This window comes from Selaginella moellendorffii, unplaced genomic scaffold (assembly GCF_000143415.4).
Source record: "Selaginella moellendorffii unplaced genomic scaffold, v1.0 SELMOscaffold_8, whole genome shotgun sequence".
NCBI classification, from domain to species: Eukaryota; Viridiplantae; Streptophyta; class Lycopodiopsida; order Selaginellales; family Selaginellaceae; genus Selaginella; species Selaginella moellendorffii.
Genome location: NW_003314269.1, coordinates 1,700,118 through 1,719,472, shown reverse-complemented (window position 1 = coordinate 1,719,472; position 19,355 = coordinate 1,700,118). Strand labels below are relative to the sequence as shown.

Genomic DNA, 19,355 nt, shown 5'->3' with positions numbered 1-19,355 from the left:
TGGTGGTGCCTTCAGTGTTTATTCCGCGGTTTCTCCATGCCTACCATGATTCTCCTGTTCTAGGTGGGCATATGGGACACTGTCGTGTCACCGAGAAGCTACGCAGGTCTTTCTATTGGCCAGAGATGCGACGTGATATTATCCGGTATGTGCGTAGCTGCGTTTGGTGCCAAGCTCGTAATACTCCTCCTTGTGCTGCGGAAGGACGGTTGGAGTCAATTGCAGTTTCCCGACCGTTTGAGTTGGTGGCGTTTGATCTTATGGGACCTTTTCCACGATCGACTGCTAGCAATGAGTATGTTATTATTGCTTCTGACTACTTGACTCGTTGGGTGGAAGTTGGTGCTCTTGCTAGTGCCTCTGCAACTGCTGTTGGATACTTCCTCCTCAATCGAGTGGTGTTCCAGCATTCTTGTCCAGAGCGGATTCTTTCGGATAATGGTCCTACATTTATGGCTGAGGTATTTCATGTTTTGACATCTCGGTTGGGGATACGCCACACTTTTACGAGTGCTTATCATCCACAATCAGACGGTCTGGTGGAACGGCTCGTTCGGACATTCAAAGGGATGATTGCGAAGTATGTGAACTTTCAACATTCGGATTGGGATGGTTATTTGCCGTCTCTTCGGTATGCCTATGTCACAGGGGTGCAGAGTTCTGTTGGTGCTTCACCATATAAACTTCTATATAGTCATGATCCAATATTACCAACAGAGCTGGGTTTACCTTTGCGATTGCCACGAGCTCCTGATGCTAGGTCATGGGATCAATATTTGACAAGCATTCTTCCACTTGTCCGAGCAGAGTCTGCTGAACACTTAGGCCGCGTACAAGTGGGACAACAACGGCGCTACAATTCCCATCATCGTCCACCTGCGGAGTACAAAGTGGATGATTTGGTGTTAGTCCGTTTTCCCCATCTTACGGTACGTGGTTTATCTAAGGGGCTCCTTGCGCAGTGGAAAGGACCGTATCGGGTGTTGCGGCAAGTTGGACCACAAGTTTATGAGGTTCGGCATGACGTTCAGCAGGCCAATCCTCCGGAGATTGTGCATGTGCAGCGGTTAAAACGCTTCATACAAAGGGATCAGGAGCAGTTAATACCGTCTACAGATCCACCAATGCCTCCTCCTGACGTTCCTCCAGATCCCGGCCCATCTACAAGAGAACCCTGACAGCCTTCCATTATTCCGAGAGGAGGGGATGATGTGAGGGCCAAGTGTACGGCTACGATGCCGTATACTAATATTAGCGTAGTGGATTTTGGTAGCCGTCAGATTGGTTTCAATCCGGACCACTCGCTCCTGTATATAAGCTAGGGTTTTTGGGCTAATTGAATATGCACATTTCTGTATTTCCTTTCCATATTCCATGCACTCACAGTTCTAAATATTTATATTATCAAGTTTACAAGAATTGATTTTTGTGTTCACCTAACATTTGTTGGGTATAATTCCTTCAATTCTTCTTTCAAAGTAGAATATAATATTTATTTTTTGATACTATTCCAATTTTAGTTTTTAATATAACAAAATTATAATTATCAAAACAGTATTTTGCCAACTAGGCAGCATATGCTGGGCAAGTGCTAGTGTTCTTCATAACAATTTGTACCCCTTCATAGGTAATGAATGACTCACAAGCTACTGCAATCCAAACTTGTAATAATCAATTCATATATATGACAGAAAGTATAAGCATCTAATTTGTCCTATATAATTGTGTATCTAGCAGCCAGAAAGTTAACATCATCTGCTGATAATTACATTTTAAACTCTCATCATATGTAAACATATAAAGAGAGCACGGGATGATTGCATTAACAAGGAATGCTAAAAACCGATTTGTTATCAATCTTGAACACCATGAGGTTATCCGTTTCAAGCAAAATTTTGAAAGCCTATTGTTAAGGAACCAGCTCTAGAAACTAAAGAGTGTTTTGTGCATCAGCCCAAGTTGATGTCTGTCATACCAGAGATGATTTTCCTGGACAAATGATGACTCACCAGTTACTGAAAAACATTGGGGATATAAGGAGTCTGTTACTTCAACAGTCACACATACTCTCTGTCCGGATTTATATATGTCGTTTAGGGTTCATGGAGTTCCTCGCGGTGTTGCTAGGAGCGATCGTGCTGCTGCGCTCCATTGCCGGTGCCGCGGAGCTACAATGGAAGCCGCTCCAGAGCTGGGGCGAGCTCCAGGACCACGATCTAATCCTCTGTCTCGCTACTTTTCCATGTAAGTCTTCCACTCTTAGATTTCTCGAGATGAACTGGAATTTGGATGGATCCAGGGAATGGCGAGGCCAAGAGCTTCATGCGCGAGTTTCTCGAGCTCCTGAGCCGCGAGAGGCCAGAATGCGCTGGAAATCTGGAACTGCGCATCGCGCACACACACAGGGACGAACAAAGAACTTGGATGTCCCTCACACTGCACAAGTCGGGAGAAACTTTCCAGTATAGGGGCAAGCTCTCGGCCGAGCGAGTGCTAGCTGCGGTAGATCACGCCTTGGTATCGGAGCTATTCCAGCCTCTCCACACAGTGGGCGATTTACAGGAATTCATTGGCTCCACGGACAGAGCTTTTGTCTTGGTGGATCTCTGTGGGTGGACGCTAGAGACTGGCAGGATTGTGGAAGACTACGAGAACAACGAGCCAAAGTTTGGACAGCCCGAGAGCGTACTATATGAGACAGCGAACGAGACTTCTTCGTGTGGCTCTCGACGTGATGAGCTCGTCTTTAGTTCCTTCTATGGCAACCTCACGGAGGCTGCAAGCGCGAGCTTTCTTACACCGCTATCAGCGAGGTTTGGAGTTATCACGCTGGCTCAGGTGCTCGAAGATGCAGGGCTTGAGATTCCAGACGGCAAGCCATGGTTTCTCTTGAGACGCACCGAAGACATCTCTCGCTCTTGGCGAGTTTTGGATGATCCGGCTTTGCTCGACGACTTTTTGGAGAACACTGGTGTAGTTGTGGATGAGGTACGTTTCGAGGCAAGTTTTTCTCGCTTGGATAGTGGAGCTCACTCGTTATATTCGTCTTTTAGGTGGACCAGGACACACAAGAAATCCCTCGCGACAGGCCGTCGGTATTTCTCTTCTTATCTTTCTCACCGGAACTTAGAGGTGAAAGCATCGAGGCATTGCGTATCGTCCGCGAAGTTGCCAGGTACTATGAAAGATCGCACCAGTGGAAGACCTCTCGTAACGATTCCAAAGTAGTCCCCGTGGTTATTGAGCAGGACCAGCCGGTAATGTTTCGTGGTGTCGTCGTGAAAAATGGTCAGACCATCACACTCGGCCAGAAAGATTTAGGAGCAGGCATAGCAAGGATCTTGCAGCTTTTGCTCCAAGGCACAGGTGGCAAAGATGATCCAGAAACTACTGCGGTCGTTGACAAAGGAACTTCGCAAGATATAACAGCAGAATCTGCTCATGAAACCAGCCAAGGGGACTTTGCTGCAGAATCTCAAGGGAATGGAGAAGATGAAGGAATGCAGGGGCAGGAAAACAGCAAGGTGGCCCATGGAAAAGATCAGGATGTTACCATGGAGATATCGACAGAAGGAACTAACGAAGCCATGCAAGAGCACGAGGATATGAAGTCTCAAGAAGACGTAGACGAGTGGAGGTTCAACTTTGGCTTCTTTGATAGTGCGTATGCACTGCAAGAATTTCTAACTGGAACAAGCAACAGCAGGCCGTCATTGGTAGCAGTTTTTCCCGACAGGAACGCACGATATGTCTATCCAGACGACATTCCTCTAAGTTTTGAAGGCCTTGTGGAATTCCTCGATGGAACTCTATCCGGTGCTGTCCTGGCTACGCTGAAATCAACTCAAGCTCCAGTTGTTTCACGAAAAGCAGTCACACCTCCATTCGTGAATCGAGATTTTCACCGAACTCATCCCGTTCCTAGCGTGTCACTCGAGACGTTTCCAGAACTGGTGATGGGATTTAGAAAAGGCCGGACAAATTCTTCTAAAAGCAGTTCGACTTCCTTGGTTATGTTTACGCTCCCATGGTGCGGGTTCTGCAAGAGAATGGAGCTTGCTATGCATGAAGTATACAAATACTTCTTGATCCAGGGTAAAGACGGTAAGATTTGGATCAGCTACTCAAGAAGTTAACCTTTCCTTGATTTGCAGATTCAAAAAGCGTGGAGCTAATAGTTCCCAGCTTCTATCAGATGGACTGTGGAAGCAACGATTGTAGCCATATACTAGCAAATGTTGTGGAGGTAATGCACAAATTCATTGCTCATAGACACTCCTGTTTATAACGTTTTTTTTTTCTTTTGTAGAATCAAGAGTTTCCATCTCTTCTATTATTTCCTTCAGAAGACAAAGACAAAGTCTCCGTATACAAAGGTGCCCCGACGGTAAGCGGCATCCTACATTTTATCGCAAAGCACGGGACCTCGACCGTTCAGCCACCCTCGACGATAACAATCCAGCAAAACCTCGACGAGACTTCACAAGAGGGAGAACGCATCGGAATTGGTCACGTCCTTTTAGCCACCGAGAAACTTTCGGCCAACTCTCCAAACTTCGCAAACTCGGCAGTCGTCATTGTTTCCGTGACAGACGACTACGTTGTGGGGCTGGTTATGAACAAGGACATGCCGAAGGAGGAACTTTTAGCTGTTGATCAGCGGCACAACGTGAAGATTGGCTACGGGGGACCTCTGTACACGCGTCCCAAGTACATATTCACCTTCACTAGGCTCCAGAACCTGGAAGGCTTCGGTACAGTTTCGTATGGCCTCTCTGCGGGTGGTCCCTCTGCAACCGAGAAAGTCTTCGAAATTATTGAAGCCAACAAGCTGCCAGCGTCGGAGTTCAAGTTTGTAGCGGGGCATTGCGGGTGGACTCCACTGCAGTTACGGGAGGAACTAGCTGATGGTTACTGGCAGCTAACGCAATATCGAGAAGACATGTTTCAGTGGGAAGGCGAGCTGCAACAGACAAACACTTGAATTGCCGTGGAACGGTGGGCTTCAAAGTTCAAAGGTAATGCTTGCTTTACTCTCGATCCAAAAGCTGCTGACCAGTGGCTTTTTCAGGTGGATCGATCGAGCTTGGACATGATCGGGAACAAAGTGCCGCGGATCACGATCATGCTCTGCAGCTTGTGGTATCAGTCAGTCCGCTTTTTTTTCCCTCTTTTTCTTTTCCATTTATTTACTCCTCTTTACTTTGGTTTTTGCAGCCGAAGAATTAAGAAAGAGAGCAGAGTCACCGTCTCACTTTTCCCAAGATTTAAAAGATACCAAGGACAACACAACAGGCAGAGAGGGAGGGGCGCTGAAAACATTCAAGCCAGTGTGACTCATTGGTTGAAGAACAGCGTGCAGTAAGGAGCCAGCGGCAGTGGATTGCGCACCGTGGTGTTACCGTTGAAGGAGATGCTCTGGGATTTGGTCACGAGTATCCGACCGACCCTCGGCTCACGAGAGGAGCGGAGGCTAGAGTGAGATAGACTAGGCAGAGACAGGAGGAGCATCGTAACCCCGTGGCATGGTGGTAGTGGTAGTAGCGCTAGCGTAGAACTCCGCGCTGTTTAAAAGCCGAGCTCGGTGGTGGATCAGGGCAGTGGGCTTGTGTGGTGAGAACTTCAGGCACGGCGATCACACACTCTACTCCGGCTGAGAAGTTTTGATGGATCACTTCCAGTTTTTCCAGTCTCCAGTTGCTTCCGCGAGGGAGTGGTGGTATAACAGAGTGTGGAAGGAGGAGCCGTATGACGATGGCGACGATGAAATGGAGGATCGGCTCAAGGACTCGGACGACACGAGCAGCCAGTACTCTGAGGTTCTTCCGTCTTCTTAGTCTCTTCTCGTTTCGCTTTGCTCACTAGTGAATCCTTGGGCAGAATGTCGTTGTGCTGAAGGTTGGGATCCATTGCGAGGAGTGCAAGAGGATCGTAGGAGACGCTCTCTGGGCTATGCCAGGTAACTCCACTCTTTTTCTTCTCTTGGGCTTAGCTCTTTCAATCGATTCTTTGTTTTGGAGAACAGGAGTGGATCGAGTGGATGTTGACAAGCTGCGACAAAAGGTCACTGTGACCGGCAAAGTGAGCACCAAGCGAGTTCTTCGCACAGTCCAGAGGACTGGGAAGCGCGTGGAGCTGTGGAAGATTGGAGGAGATTCTAAACGAGAGGCCAGTAGCTCTGAGATCTCTGCTGCTCATTCCCATCACGTAGGAGCCGCCAACGAAGACGAGGAAGAAGAAGAAGAGTCTCTTTGCACGATAATGTGAAAGAGAAAGAGAGTGGAGTCTTTGCTTTGTAAATCCAAAGAATGCTAAGTATTGCTGCTCGGAATTCTACTTTAGGAAAGAGGTTTTGTCGAATCCAACGGCCGGGATTTGAAGTACAAGTGGAAGGTCCGAGTTTAGGGCTCGTGGTTTTAGGGCGGTGTGATGGCGAGCGCGAGCGCGAGTGCGAGTGCGAGCGCTTGGCGAATGTAGTCTCGATCCATTCTTGCCGATGGAAGAAGCGTGCTGGCACGATTGGACGACAGTGGAGGTAATTCTCTCGGATTCGCGCGTGAGATTTGGTTCCCAGCTATGTCCGATGAAACAGGCTAAGCAGGTTGTCCAGGCCGGTCCTACCGTCAGCAAGCACGGCTATGGATTGCTGCTGCCCGGCGAGGATGCCATCGCCGAGGTAGAAATTTCGAGCTACGCCGCGTTTGTTGAATTAAAGAGGTTGCTGTGATTTTTTTTCCCAGAGCTCGGGTGTTCTTCTTGTGAATATCGATCGACCAGGGACGCTACTGCTTACAAGCTTTCGTCTAGTGTTTCTGGTACTTGTTTCTCAGAGTATTTTCTTTCTCATAGCGTTTTCTTTCCAGCATGGAGAACAGGTGTGCAATATGGGAACCATACCTTTGGCGACAATCGAGAAGTTCTCAAAGCAGGTAGAACTGTTTTCCTTTTTTTTTCGTTTTCTATGCAATATATTCAGGGCTAATGCAACTAAGGTTTGGTATAGCAAGCAGTTCGTCCTCCTGGACCTCGGAGCTCTATTTCTCCGCGTCGGCTCTTGCAAATTGTTGGGAAGGACTTGAGGACCATTGTGTTCGGATTTTCTCCTCATGTGAAGCATGTAAGTAGTAGTCCGAGAATGCTGGCATTATCGTAACTCTTTTTTCTCTTTTAAATGCAGAGAAGGATCATCTTTGATGCTCTTCAAAGATTAACAAGGCCAGCAAGGTTGTGGGACCTGTATGCTTTTTCAGCGGAATGGGCCAAATCTTGTCTGGGATTCGACTCGGATCCCCGGGTACGTCTTCAAAGCGAATACGAGCGCATCATTTCGCATCACAAAAGCTACTGGACCTTAAGTGATGTGAACTCCGACTACATGCTCTGTGCAACGTATCCTTCACTTCTTGTGATGCCAAAGTCACTGAGGTAACGCTCTTCTCTAGCTGCTTTGCCTTCAATCAATGTTCTAAACAATTTCCATCGGCTAGTAATGAAGAGTTTCAGCAAGGAGCAGATTTTCGTGCCCGTGGAAGGCTGCCTACGTTGAGCTGGCAGCATCCAGGTTGGTGAGTTGCACATTGCTCCTCGTTTTCTTACAAGAAGTTTGTAATTTAGATAATGGCGCTGTGCTTGCTCGATCGTCGCAACCTCTTGTTGGGATCATGATGAACTCCCGCAGGTATATTTTTTCTGCTAGACATTGTGTGATATAATAATCGATTTGTGTGTAGTATTGCGGATGAGAAACTAGTTGCAGCTCTTTGTGGGCGCCGAAGGTAAAATCTTGCTGACGCCATTTTCTTATTACCGAACGCTCAGTTGTGATCCAACAGAAAATTGTATATAGTTGATGCACGACCAAGGAAAAATGCTCTAGCCAATGGGGCCATGGGTGGCGGGTCGGAATCTTCTGCGAACTACTCTCACTGCGAGGTGAGCTGCTGCTCTACAATCTAAAGTCTTTACTTGTGTTTCTCCTGTGCAGGTGGTATTCTTAGGAATTGATAACATACATGCGATGCGCGATAGTTTAGGACGCTTGCGTGATTACTTGGACACTTTTGGCGCGTCATCCTCCGATGGTTCCTCATCACTATTGGTATGAGATTTTTTTGAAGCAAATACATAATCAAACACGACTTTCAGAGAGGTGGTGGGTCAATATGGGGAGGTGGCAATTTCAGTAGCACAGCAGCGGCTGTGTCGGCTCTTGGCGATAGTGGTTGGCTTACGCATATTCACAATCTTCTTGCTGGTGCTGCTTGGATTGCCGCTCGTATTGCTGTCGAGGGCGCATCTGTTCTTGTGCATTGCAGGCAAGCAATATGTTCAGCTTAACTATGTGTTGACTTGTCTCTCCCCGCAGTGATGGCTGGGATAGAACGACTCAGCTTGTGTCACTAGCGCAACTTATGCTTGACCCGTACTACCGGACCTTTGCGGGATTTCAAGTAAGCTTTCCTGTTTTCTTTTATGTTGGTTCTTACGGCATGTTTTGTAGGCATTGATTGAAAAAGATTGGCTGGCATTTGGACACCCGTTTGCGGATCGCTTGGGAACGCCTTCAATGGCCAGTAGTGAGTCTGTACGTTCCACGCCAGCAGCTCCTGCACGGCCACATCCCAATCCGAACACTACGTCGGGAACAACATATGACACTTCACCAATATTTTTACAGGTTCGCCGGAAAATATTTTGTACTTGTCTCATTCTATCATGTTACAGTGGTTCGATTGCGTGTCTCAACTTGTTCGACTATACCATCGGGCATTTGAATTCTCTGGGGTAAATCTTGTAGGTGCGGCTATTGCGGATCACTGACGGATTTTGTGTAGGCGTTTCTTGTCGAATTTATGGACTCCGTTCTATCTTGTCGTTTCGGGAACTTCTTATGCAACAGGTAATTGGTGCTTTTTCTTGGGCTTCAACTCACTAAAACACTTGGTGTTTCAGTGAGAAGGAAAGGGTCCAAGCTCGGATCGCCGAGAGTGCTTGCATTTGGACTCACTTCAGAAGATTGCAATCTGTGGAAAGCAAGTACAACAATTGCTTCTATATTCCTGCGTCAAGATTGTTACCTTCGCCAGCTGCGCTAGCTCCGTCTCTGTGGCCAGAGTATTATTTACGCTGGAATTTCCATCCTGAAAAGAGGTAAGCATGATTTGCATCGCGTTTTCTCAGATGGACTTTGGTTTTTGCATCAGCTCGGGGTATTCGCTCCAGGATCACATCCAAGACGAAATACGTGGGATGTTTCAACGCGCATCTTCTTCAGAGCAGGTAAAACGCACTAGTATTTTCTTGTTGTACTCTCAATACGCGCAGGGCAAGAACCAGGCCGAGAACAAGGTCCAGAACCTCATGAGCATTATCGACGCTCTCCACGACGAGCTGGAGGGCGAGAAGCGAGCTCGAGCCCTGGCAGTGGCCGACGCAATCCGGGCACGCAAGGAGACGGCATTCATCAAGCACGCCGTGGAAACGCTTGGTTGCGAGATAAGTTTTCCCAGTGCAGAGGACCTTGGCATGCTAGAAACTCAACTCTACCATCAGCGGCAACATCGCCATCGCCAGGAACAACAGGATCAAAGCTCCGCCGCCACCAACAAAGCCCCGGACGTGATCTCGGTCTCGGTGGTGTCCGGCATCGACATATCGGCGAGACAAGCCGTGAAGAAGGAAGCGCAGGGAGACGTCAAGGATTCGTGTATCTGGCCCAAAGCGCAGTGCCCGCGATCCGAGAGCGCAGTGGAGCAAATCCGTGTGGACTATGACGCGCTCGAGCAGCTCTCCATGGACGATCTTTACTTCCAGTCATCGCTGCAAGCTCCTCGCCTCACTTAGAGAAAAGAGAGGGAATTTTTGTTAATACATGAACACGGGATTTCCACCTCCACCGTTGGATTTGTGGGCGGGGTTGGACGGCCGCGATTCGCTCTTGTCAAGCCCTAACACGTTGAAGGGCTTCTTCAACTTTGAAGAGGGAGACGGCCCGTGGCTGGGGAGGACGACGGGCAGCATCGCAATGGTCAGTGACGGCTTTGCCATTTCTTCATCACTTTTCAATGCCCTTCTCTTCCCCCCTTCTTTCTCTTAATTTCATTGGGGTCTTCGTGCTCGATCCATCGCTGCCGCGCCATGGCGCCCCAATCCCCCGCCGGCGCGGCGATGGCGAGGCGCCGCGGGAATGCTGCGCCTTGGATCGCCGCGCCGGGGTGGAATGTGGGGGCATCAGGGCTTGGTAGTGTGACTAGTGGTCATTAGCTGGATTAACATTGTGTGTTCTTCCAGATCCAGGTTGAATCGATTCACACCTCCTCCATCCGCAAAGCTATATGATCAGGTATCACCAAAATAAGAAAGCTGTAAGCGAAAAAAATTCATTCCTTTCTTTCTCAGCTGGACGGAGTCTCTCGTGAAGAACTTCGAGGGGATGTCGGGCCCGGCTCCAGGTTCCAGGCCTCGAGGGCGGCCCAGAAAAGATGCGGCGGCAACCACAGCGGGAAGATCCGTCGTCGTTGCTCCAGGTTTAGTGCCTTTCGCTACGTCCTCGAATCTCACACAGCAGCAGCAGCAGCAGCAGCATTCTCAGCAACAGCAGCAGCATTCCCAGCAGCAAGACGATCAACACGCAAGCCAGCAAACCATCTTCCACCAGCAGCTACGAATCCACCACGAAGACGACGACGAGGAAGAAGAAGTTGACGAAGAAGTCCACCACCACCACCCTCATCCCCATCACCACCAACACCAGCATTCCCAGCAGCAGCAATCGCAGTCCCAGCAGCAATCACAGCCCCCGCAGCAACCATCGCAGCAGCAGCAGCAAAACTTGGATTGCGCGGAGGAAGACGAGTTCCTCGTCCGGAAGAAGAAGGAGATCAAGAGGTCGTGGCGGGAGGAATGGAAGCTCCAGCACAAGTGGGTGTATCCGGTGAACAAGGAGAGCGGCGAGCTGCGGCTCAAGTGCCAGTGGTGCACCACTTACAACATGGACAATGTGTTCGCCAAGGAAGGGTGTAGCACCATTCAGCTCAGCGCTCTCAACACGCACGCCAAGTCCGAGGCTCACAAGACGGCCGAGAGCCGATGGGAGAGCTCCGACGCCGCCATCACCGGCTTGACTGTTCTTCCCGACAACCTCTGGGGCTTCGGTAAGATCACAGACCCTCTCTCTTTCTCTCTGTCTGTGAGTTCTCTCTTTTCGTCCTGTTTGTTTCCTTTCTCTTTCTGGTTTTCTATGTTTTCTCGTGTTCTTGGTTCTCTCTTTGATTTTGAGCTTGAATTGGAGTGTGATCGATCAAAGTTGCTTGGAGCTTGTGTGTTTGAACAAGAGCCACCGGGGGGTGATCGCACTCTCCCTTGAGATGACAAGCTTGAGTTTAAAACTCTCGCCTTTCATCAATCCAGGTGCTAAAGCTGGTGCTGTGGAAGGTGATGCAGGAGATCAGGGAGGAGGACTAGACGGGCCGGAGCTACACGGATCATCCGCGGCGGCCGCAGCAGCAGCAGCGGAGATGAATCGCAAGAGGAAAGCAGCAGCGGCAGCAGGCCATCAACACCACCACCATCCATCGTCATCCTCGCCAGCAGGAGCAGCAGGGGCAGGGAGAGGAAGCAGCGAGAGCCTGGGCGGCATCTTGCAGAAGAACAACAGCCGGATCGTGGAGGTGCTGCTGGAGGCGGAGAGCGGGAGGAACCGGCGGCACGCCGTGGACGTGGGGCTGGCCAAGAAGCAGTACGCGCTCGAGGACCAGCGGCAGCGCCTCGACGGCGAGCGGCTCCAGTTCGAGCGCGCGCGGCTGGACGCGGTGGTGCAGCTGGGCCAGCAGTACAACGCCGCGCTCGCCAACATCGGCAATGGCCTCCTCAAGATCGGCGCCGCGCTCGAGCAAGCCAAGAAGCCCTAGTGGCCATAAACCCTAACTTTCGAGTTCGAAATTTTAAAATGTTCGCGCGTCAAAGCTGACGAGGGGCCTGTACACGTGGCGTCTCTTTGGCTAAACCGTGCGTCTCTACTACGTGGCGGTTTAATCTCTCGTGTTCCAGTTACAAAGGAAATCTCTCTCCTTTTATTTTAGGGCGGATGCGTAGTGTTGCTTGCTGCTTTGCCGCTTGCAAGCCAAACATGCCTCGCAAGTTTTGTGTCGGTGGCAACTGGAAATGCGTAAGTGCTTTGAGCTAGCCTGGCTTGGATCATCGTCGACATGGAAGAATCAAACTTCTTTTTTTTTCTTGTGTAGAACGGAACTGTGGAGGAGATCAAGAAGATTGTTAATACTTTGAATGCAGCTGCCGATGTTCCTGGAGAGGATGTTGTTGGTAAGCTCGAAAGTCCAGTTTTTTTGCTCGGTTTGATCACTCCATGGTGTGTTATAGAGGTGGTCATCGGCCCGCCATTTGTTTATATTCCCCTCGTCAAGAGCATTCTCCGCCCGGACTTCGCCATCGCCGGACAAAACTGCTGGGTGAAGAAAGGTGGAGCTTTCACTGGCGAGATCAGGTTTGATTAGTCTCCAACATTTGTTTTTTGGTCAGTTTCTAAAACAACTTCTCGGCGTTTCTCTTGGCAGTGCCGAGATGTTTAAGGACTTGGCGATCCCGTGGGTTATCTTGGGACACTCCGAAAGAAGAGCTTTGTGTGGAGAGAGCAATGAGGTAAAAAATCACATCAAACTATGATGGATCACATCATTTTTCTTTTTTGGTTTCCACCAGTTTGTTGCAGACAAGGTTGTTTACGCATTGAGTCAAGGGCTCAAAGTCATGGCCTGCGTGGGTGAAACGCTCCAGCAAAGAGAATCCGGCCAAACAAACGACGTTGTTGCTGCTCAAACCAAGGCGATTGCAGGTTTGGGTTTCATGTTTTTATCTTGCATCCAAAGCTCACACTCAAGCATACTTCTTGATTGTGGCAGACAAGGTCAAGGACTGGAAGAATGTGGTGATAGCATACGAGCCAGTGTGGGCGATTGGAACAGGAAAAGTTGCCACCCCTGCGCAGGCTCAGGAGGTCCATGCCGCACTTCGCTCCTGGCTGGAGAAGAATGTCAGCTCTGATGTAGCAAGCAAGACGAGGATACTCTACGGAGGTAAGCTTAAGCTCATCCTTCCTTTGGAAGAAAAATTCGCTCACATCTCTTTTGTTCTACTGTTCAGGTTCTGTGACAGCAGCCAACTGCGTGGAAATCGGCTCGCAGCCGGATGTGGATGGATTCCTCGTTGGTGGCGCTGCTCTCAAGGTAAACTTATCAAGAAGAAATTTCTTTTGCACGACCAAAAAGATCTCTTTTTGTTTTTTCGTTTTCTCAATTTTCACTTGCCTTGGCTTGCAGCCCGAGTTCGTCGACATCATCAAGGCAGCTAACGTGAAGAAGAAGTAGGCGCTGAAAACAGCAACTTCCATCGTTTCCCATCTCCATCCGGCGAGTTTCATTCGTTAAGCTATTTATTTTCCTTGGAACTGTGAGGAATTAGAGTTTGCTTACCCAACTAGTAATAAAACAGCTTTTCTCTGATCTTCCAATCGAGTTGAGACAAACAAAAGACAATCCCACTAGCAACGTGGTGGTCCAGAAGCACTGACTTGGAAAATCTCCTCTTTAAAAGCCTTCGAGGCCAAATCTCTTGATTTAAGAGCGAATAGAAATGTCGGCTGGGACGCTAGAGGTTTTTCTCATCGGCGCTACCGACATCAAGAACTGTGACATCTTGTGTACGAGTTTTCTTCCATTCTCTGATTCTTCTTCATCCTCTTTTGCTTCTTCTTCTTCTAGGGAAATCGGACCCCTATGCGATCCTCAAGTTCAAAGGCCAGAGTTTCCAGAGCAGCACGGCCAAAGGTAAAGCTCTCATAGTTTTTCTCTTATCTAGACCTTGTCTTCCATTATCCAGGGCAGGGCTCCACACCGAAGTGGAACGAAAAATTCGTGTTTAGCCTCGAGGGTGAGAGCGACGTTCCTCTGGAAGACGAGACCATGTTTGTGAAGCTGTTCGACAAGGATCACGTCGTTGGCAGCGATGATTTCATTGGGACCGTCAGGAAAGCTTTGTTTTTTTCTTCTCAGACTTTGTTTTCTAGAGAGAGTACTAACATTTCTTTCAAGCAGAGTTCCTCTGGGACAAGTTCTCGCCAGCAAAGTCGACGGTCCCAACGCGTACGACGTAATCCTCCCGGCCGGGATAATCCAAGGCAAAGTCAAGCTCTCCATGAAGTTCAAACCAGCCTAATATCTATTAGTAGAATGATAAATTTCGGTTGGACTTTCTCTTCTGACTCCGTGTTCGAACCCATTCTAATGGATCCATGTAGGCTACTTGCTCTTGTCCTGCTTGTCAGAATTGTTTTTCATGCAGGTGCTGAAGATTCAGAGGTGAGAGCACTCTTAAACTTTAAAATTTCTGTGGATGATCCTCTTGCGGCACTGAATGACTGGAAGGCAGGCACAAACGTTTGCCACTGGATTGGTGTAAGTTGTAAGTTGGGCGGATCACTGGCATACAGATTGATTCTCTGTCACTTTCGGGCACAATCCAAGGCAACTTGTCTGCTTCGAGGAACAACTTCACTGAGATCCACATATCACCACAGAAATGCTCTTTGGAGGTCCTCGACTTGTCAAGCAACAATTTCACTAGTGATTTTCTAGATATTCTTTTGGTTACGTGCAAAGGCATCAGGCACTTGAACCTCTCATAAGAAATTTTTTGCTGAAGGGATCAATTGGGCATGCTATGGTTTCGGTTGATTTATCTCACAACAGAATCAGTGGCTCGATAGCTGCTTCCATTTTCGCATCGTGCAAGAGCTCTAGAAATATCGAGCAATCAGCTGGTTGGAGGGGTGCCTGAAGATATGTGTATAAACTGCAGAAGCTTACAAGAGCTTTCACTGTCGTCGAATAATTTGACAGGGGAACTTTCTGGTCTACGTTCATCCAACAGCCTTCAGAAGCTCAACCTGTCTACCAACGTTTTCACATCATTTCAGATCGAGCAGTGTCCTACTCTGGAGGAGCTGGATCTCTCTTTTAACAACATTTCTGGGACAGTTTTTCGGAAGGATTGTCAGTTTTAACAATATCACAGGTGTTATTCCTCAGCAGATATCTTGGCTGAAGAAACTCTTCTTGCTGTTTCTGAGCAACAACATGATATCTGGAGCAATCCCCGCATCTATTGGAAGTACTGAGCCTTCGATTTCTCGTACTGGGTCACAACAAGCTTCAGGACGGTCTATCAAGTGAGGTTAGAAACAACATTTGTTTTTAGTGAACGACAATCAGTTGACAGGACAAATTCCAAGCTGGATCGGGCTCATCGGAAGTGGAAGAGGATGAAATAACCGAAATAACCTTCCCGTTACTGATCGTGTATGTGATCAACAAAGAGCTATCCATCTGCAAAGCTTACGAGGAGGTTTTCATACTGCAGGGGATCCGCTTGGATGACTTTGAGCACAAAGATGGCTCTTCCTGGTACCTCCTAGTTCCAACTTAACAACAGATACTAACGTCAACAGTCTTTTGATTCTTGATCTCTCGCACAACACCTTCACAGGAATTAACTCACTGATATGCGAGACTTATATGTGCTATTTCTCGCACACAACTTACTTACAGGGGCCATTCCTTCGAAACCTCAAGAACCTGGAGTGGCTAGATTTATCACAGAACTGGCTTGAATCACACATCCCGGACTCGCTTGGCAACTTCACCTTCCTGAAACACTTAAACATCTTGTAGAACAAGCTTCTCGGAAGGGTTCCACCGGTGCTCAGTTTGCAACATTCCCGGTGAGCAGCTATGAAGGAAACCCAGGACTTTGTGGCTTACCCCTTGCTGAGTGTGCTGGTTTGCTTATTCCTTTGCAAGATGATGATCAAGGTGATGGTGGTGATGGTCAAATGATTCTGGTTGCCATTATTAGTGGTGGTGCTTCATTCCTACTATGTAGTTTTCTTCAGTAAGCGCTGGGCTTTCGTTTTAGTATAAATTCATTATTTGGTAATAAAGGTTTTGTGGTTCTCACAGCAAGCTCTGTTCCCTGCGTCCTAGACCTTCTGAAAGTTTGTTGCTTTCAGAAGACCTTCCAACCCATAGAAAACAGTCAAGCAGGACCTCTCAGCTCACATGGTCCTGATCTGGGGATAGGCCACTTGTTTAAAAACGAGTTTATAAAAGGATCCAGTGTTTTTATGTATTGTAAAGAGTGCTTTATGAACTTGAGATGTATCTTTGTACTCAAGATGGCATTTGCACTTGGTCAAGCGCTTTCTCCACCGTCTGAGCAGCTACTGGCAGGATCGATCGACCGCGCTGTTAAGAAGCCAAGCGCAAGATCATAGACCAATAGTAGTGCGGAAACGACTCGGCATGAATGGAGAGGGCAACTGAAGCATATTCAGCTCCATTGACTTTTAAAAGATAGAGCGCGTCTAAAGAGAACAATCTTGATGGTGCTACGATCGTACCCGTCTATATCGATCCGCCTTGATCGACGGTGGAGATGTTACATGGGAAACTTCTTTTCTTTTGTCTCTTCGTATGCCGTGTTCAATTTCATTTCTCAAGAACCAGCCAGTCAAAGTCATGTGTGAATACTCTCCAGATTTGACTGATGCTTGGTTGCCTTTATATGATCACAAGGACTCGCACCATTCATTTATTTTATTGTTGTTGCATTCTAATGGAGCTATGTAGGCTATTTGCTCTTGTCCTGCTTGTTGTCAGACTTGTTTTTCATGGAGATGCTGAAGATTCAGAGTTGGAAGCACTCTTGAGCTTTAAAAATTCTGTGGATGATCCTCTGGTGGCACTGAATAACTGGAAGGCAGGCACAGACGTTTGCCAATGGATTGGTGTAAGTTGTTCCTCGGTAGGCCGCATCACTGGCATACAGCTTGATTCTCTGTCACTTTCGGGCCTTCTTCCATTTTCTACCATCCAAGCCCTGCCTCAACTACGCACCTTGAGTGCTTCTGGGAACAACTTCACTGGGATCAAAATATCACCGCAGAAATGCTCTTTGGAGGTCCTCAATTTGTCAAGCAACGATTTCACTAGTGATTTTCTAGATATTCTTTTGGTTACTTGCAAAGACATCAGGTACTTGAACCTCTCACACAACAAGCTAAGAAAAATTTCGCTGAAGGGAACAATCGGGCATGTTATGGTTTCGGTTGATTTATCTCACAACAGAATCAGTGGCTCGATACCTGCTTCCTTTTTCACATTGTGTAAGAGCTTGCGGTTTCTAGACATATCGAGCAATCAGCTGGTTGGAGGGGTGCCTGAAGATATGTTTATAAACTGCAGAAGCTTACAAGAGCTTTCACTGTCGTCGAATAATTTGACAGGGGAACTTTCTGGTCTACGTTCATCCAACAGTCTTCAGAAGCTCAACCTGTCTACCAACTTCTTCACAACATTTCAGATCAAGCACTGTCCTACTCTGGAGGAGCTAGATCTCTCTTTTAACAACATTTCTGGGACAGTTTTTTGGAAGGATTGTGCTGCTTTGAAGATGCTCAATCTATCAGACAATCACTTATCTGGCCCATTCCTCTCGGTATTTGCCAATCGAAGTTTAGCTACGGTTTTCAAGTCTCTTAAAGTTCTCCAAGCCGACCACAACAACTTTATAGGTGAACTCCCTACAGTTCCTCCAAGTCTTAATGTTCTAGACCTGAGCTGCAACTTGTTCAGCACTGGCAACCCAAACATCTGCCCTGCAAGGTCCTCACTTAAGTCTTTGCTGCTGGTATATAACAGGTTGCATGGTCGGGTTCTGAACTCAGCCATGAACTGTGGTAACCTGGAAATGCTTGATATCAGCATCAATTCTCTAGCAGGGCCCATTCCAGTGGATATGTGCAGCAGACTTCCGAAGCTTCAACATCTTCTTCTTTGGGGGAACAATCTTGAAGGCAGCATACCCGCTACAATCAGCAACTGCAGTGAGCTGGTGACACTAAATCTCAGTTTTAACAATCTCACAGGTGTCATTCCTCAGCAGATATCTGGGCTGAAGAAACTCTGGTTGCTGCTTCTGAGCAACAACATGATATCTGGAGCAATCCCCGCATCTATTGGAAGTATGTTGAGCCTTCGATCTCTCGTACTGGGTCACAACATGCTTCAGGGTGGTCTACCAAGTGAGCTTAGAAACAACAAGGGTCTAACTTTGTTTTTAGTGAACGACAATCAGTTGACAGGACAAATTCCAGGCTGGATCGGCCGCTCATCAGAAGTGGAAGAGGATAAAATAACCGAAGTAACCTTCCCGTTTCTGATGGTGTTTGCAATCAACATAGAGGCATCCATCTGCAAAGCTTATGAGGAGGTTTTCATACTGCAAGGGATCCGCTTGGATGACTTTGAGCAACTTCCGTTTGCAACCAGATGCAGAAGATGGTTCTTTCTGGCACCTCCTGGTTTCAACTTAACAATATATACTCTGGTAAACAGTCCTTTGGCTATTGATCTCTCGCACAACAGCTTCACTGGAACAATCCCAGAGGAATTCGGTGGCATGCGAGACTTAAATGTGCTAAATCTCGCACACAACTTACTTACGGGGGCCATTCCTTCCACAATTGGAAACCTCAAGAACCTGGAGTGGCTAGATTTATCACAGAACTGGCTTGAATCAAACATCCCGGACTCGCTTGGCAACCTCACCTTCCTGAATTACTTAAACATCTCGAACAACAAGCTTTTCGGAAGGGTTCCACAGAGTGCTCAACTTGCATTATTCCCGGTGAGCAGCTATGAAGGAAACCCAGGCCTTTGTGGCTTCCCCCTTGCAGAGTGTGCTAGTTTGCATGATCCTTTTCATGATGATCACAAAGATGAAAACGATGATGACGGTCATGGCGATCAAACGATTCTGGCTGCCATTGTTGGTGGTGGTGTTTCATGCATCCTGTGGACCTTCGCAGTTTTCTTCAGTAAGAGATGGGAGGCACTGCTTAAACGTTTAATATAATGTATTATAATCTGATTGTTGTTTAAGACGAGTTTAGCTGGCAAGAAATTAATCCTAGGAGAGGATTTGTCCAGTTGAATTCCAAATAAAACTGAAGTAAAAAGTTGTGGAGAATTTGTCATGCTTGTTCATGTAAGCATTGATTAGAGTGAAACGGCATTGCTACTATGTGACGCTCAGCAAAATCCGACGTGAATCTTTGCTCGCTTAGCTCCCCAAAATGTGAAAACAAATTAATTAATTCATTGCTAACAAGTTTTCTTCCATCCATGGAAGCATTTCAATGGAGAAAGGTCAAGAGTATGACGAATAGATTGGAGAAGATCAACATCATATGGTAAAGCTAACGTTTTGACAAGGATAGGCAG

At 47.6% G+C, this 19,355-nt stretch overlaps 5 protein-coding genes across 11 annotated transcripts; all 5 read left to right on the top strand.

Moving 5' to 3' along the window:
* Window positions 1–5,003: 5,003 nt before the first annotated feature.
* LOC9631860 (phosphatidylinositol-3-phosphatase myotubularin-1) lies at window positions 5,004–9,893 on the top strand. The gene is made up of 22 exons (XM_024671676.1): window positions 5,004–5,018; window positions 5,072–5,142; window positions 5,218–5,819; window positions 5,881–5,959; window positions 6,026–6,535; window positions 6,593–6,676; window positions 6,741–6,815; window positions 6,864–6,929; window positions 7,004–7,117; window positions 7,178–7,425; window positions 7,488–7,561; window positions 7,615–7,678; window positions 7,731–7,775; window positions 7,833–7,932; window positions 7,985–8,098; window positions 8,146–8,315; window positions 8,366–8,450; window positions 8,501–8,677; window positions 8,725–8,784; window positions 8,835–8,899; window positions 8,953–9,150; window positions 9,204–9,893. The coding sequence occupies exons 5-22, from the start codon at window positions 6,497–6,499 to the stop codon at window positions 9,841–9,843; spliced, it is 2,418 nt and encodes an 805-aa protein (XP_024527444.1). The 5' UTR covers window positions 5,004–5,018; window positions 5,072–5,142; window positions 5,218–5,819; window positions 5,881–5,959; window positions 6,026–6,496; the 3' UTR covers window positions 9,844–9,893.
* A 68-nt stretch (window positions 9,894–9,961) lies between these two features.
* LOC112345286 (transcriptional regulator ovo-like) lies at window positions 9,962–12,020 on the top strand. Of its 7 annotated transcripts, none has more exons than XM_024671678.1 (4): window positions 9,962–10,027; window positions 10,291–10,342; window positions 10,399–11,153; window positions 11,410–12,020. In XM_024671678.1, exons 2-4 carry the CDS (start codon window positions 10,335–10,337, stop codon window positions 11,907–11,909), a joined length of 1,263 nt encoding a protein of 420 aa, XP_024527446.1. In that variant the 5' UTR covers window positions 9,962–10,027; window positions 10,291–10,334; the 3' UTR covers window positions 11,910–12,020. The 7 variants fall into 7 exon arrangements, with proteins under 7 accessions (XP_024527446.1, XP_024527445.1, XP_024527449.1 ...); XM_024671677.1 differs by lacking the exon at window positions 9,962–10,027 and adding an exon at window positions 10,078–10,240; XM_024671681.1 differs by lacking the exon at window positions 9,962–10,027 and having other exon boundaries at window positions 10,079–10,342; window positions 10,399–10,526; window positions 10,574–11,153.
* A 39-nt stretch (window positions 12,021–12,059) lies between these two features.
* LOC9631859 (triosephosphate isomerase, cytosolic) lies at window positions 12,060–13,520 on the top strand. The gene is made up of 8 exons (XM_002967284.2): window positions 12,060–12,166; window positions 12,243–12,321; window positions 12,379–12,502; window positions 12,573–12,657; window positions 12,718–12,850; window positions 12,918–13,091; window positions 13,159–13,241; window positions 13,335–13,520. The coding sequence occupies exons 1-8, from the start codon at window positions 12,086–12,088 to the stop codon at window positions 13,380–13,382; spliced, it is 807 nt and encodes a 268-aa protein (XP_002967330.2). The 5' UTR covers window positions 12,060–12,085; the 3' UTR covers window positions 13,383–13,520.
* Window positions 13,521–13,591: 71 nt separating this feature from the next.
* LOC9631858 (elicitor-responsive protein 3) lies at window positions 13,592–14,315 on the top strand. Its single transcript, XM_024672083.1, has 4 exons — window positions 13,592–13,714; window positions 13,776–13,841; window positions 13,894–14,041; window positions 14,109–14,315. Exons 1-4 carry the CDS (start codon window positions 13,648–13,650, stop codon window positions 14,227–14,229), a joined length of 402 nt encoding a protein of 133 aa, XP_024527851.1. The 5' UTR covers window positions 13,592–13,647; the 3' UTR covers window positions 14,230–14,315.
* On the top strand, window positions 14,244–18,987 carry LOC9631857 (receptor-like protein kinase BRI1-like 3). The gene is made up of 7 exons (XM_024672096.1): window positions 14,244–14,372; window positions 14,504–14,679; window positions 14,872–15,049; window positions 15,292–15,486; window positions 15,621–15,705; window positions 15,873–15,963; window positions 16,731–18,987. Exons 1-7 carry the CDS (start codon window positions 14,244–14,246, stop codon window positions 18,985–18,987), a joined length of 3,111 nt encoding a protein of 1,036 aa, XP_024527864.1.
* The last annotated feature ends 368 nt before the right edge of the window (window positions 18,988–19,355 follow it).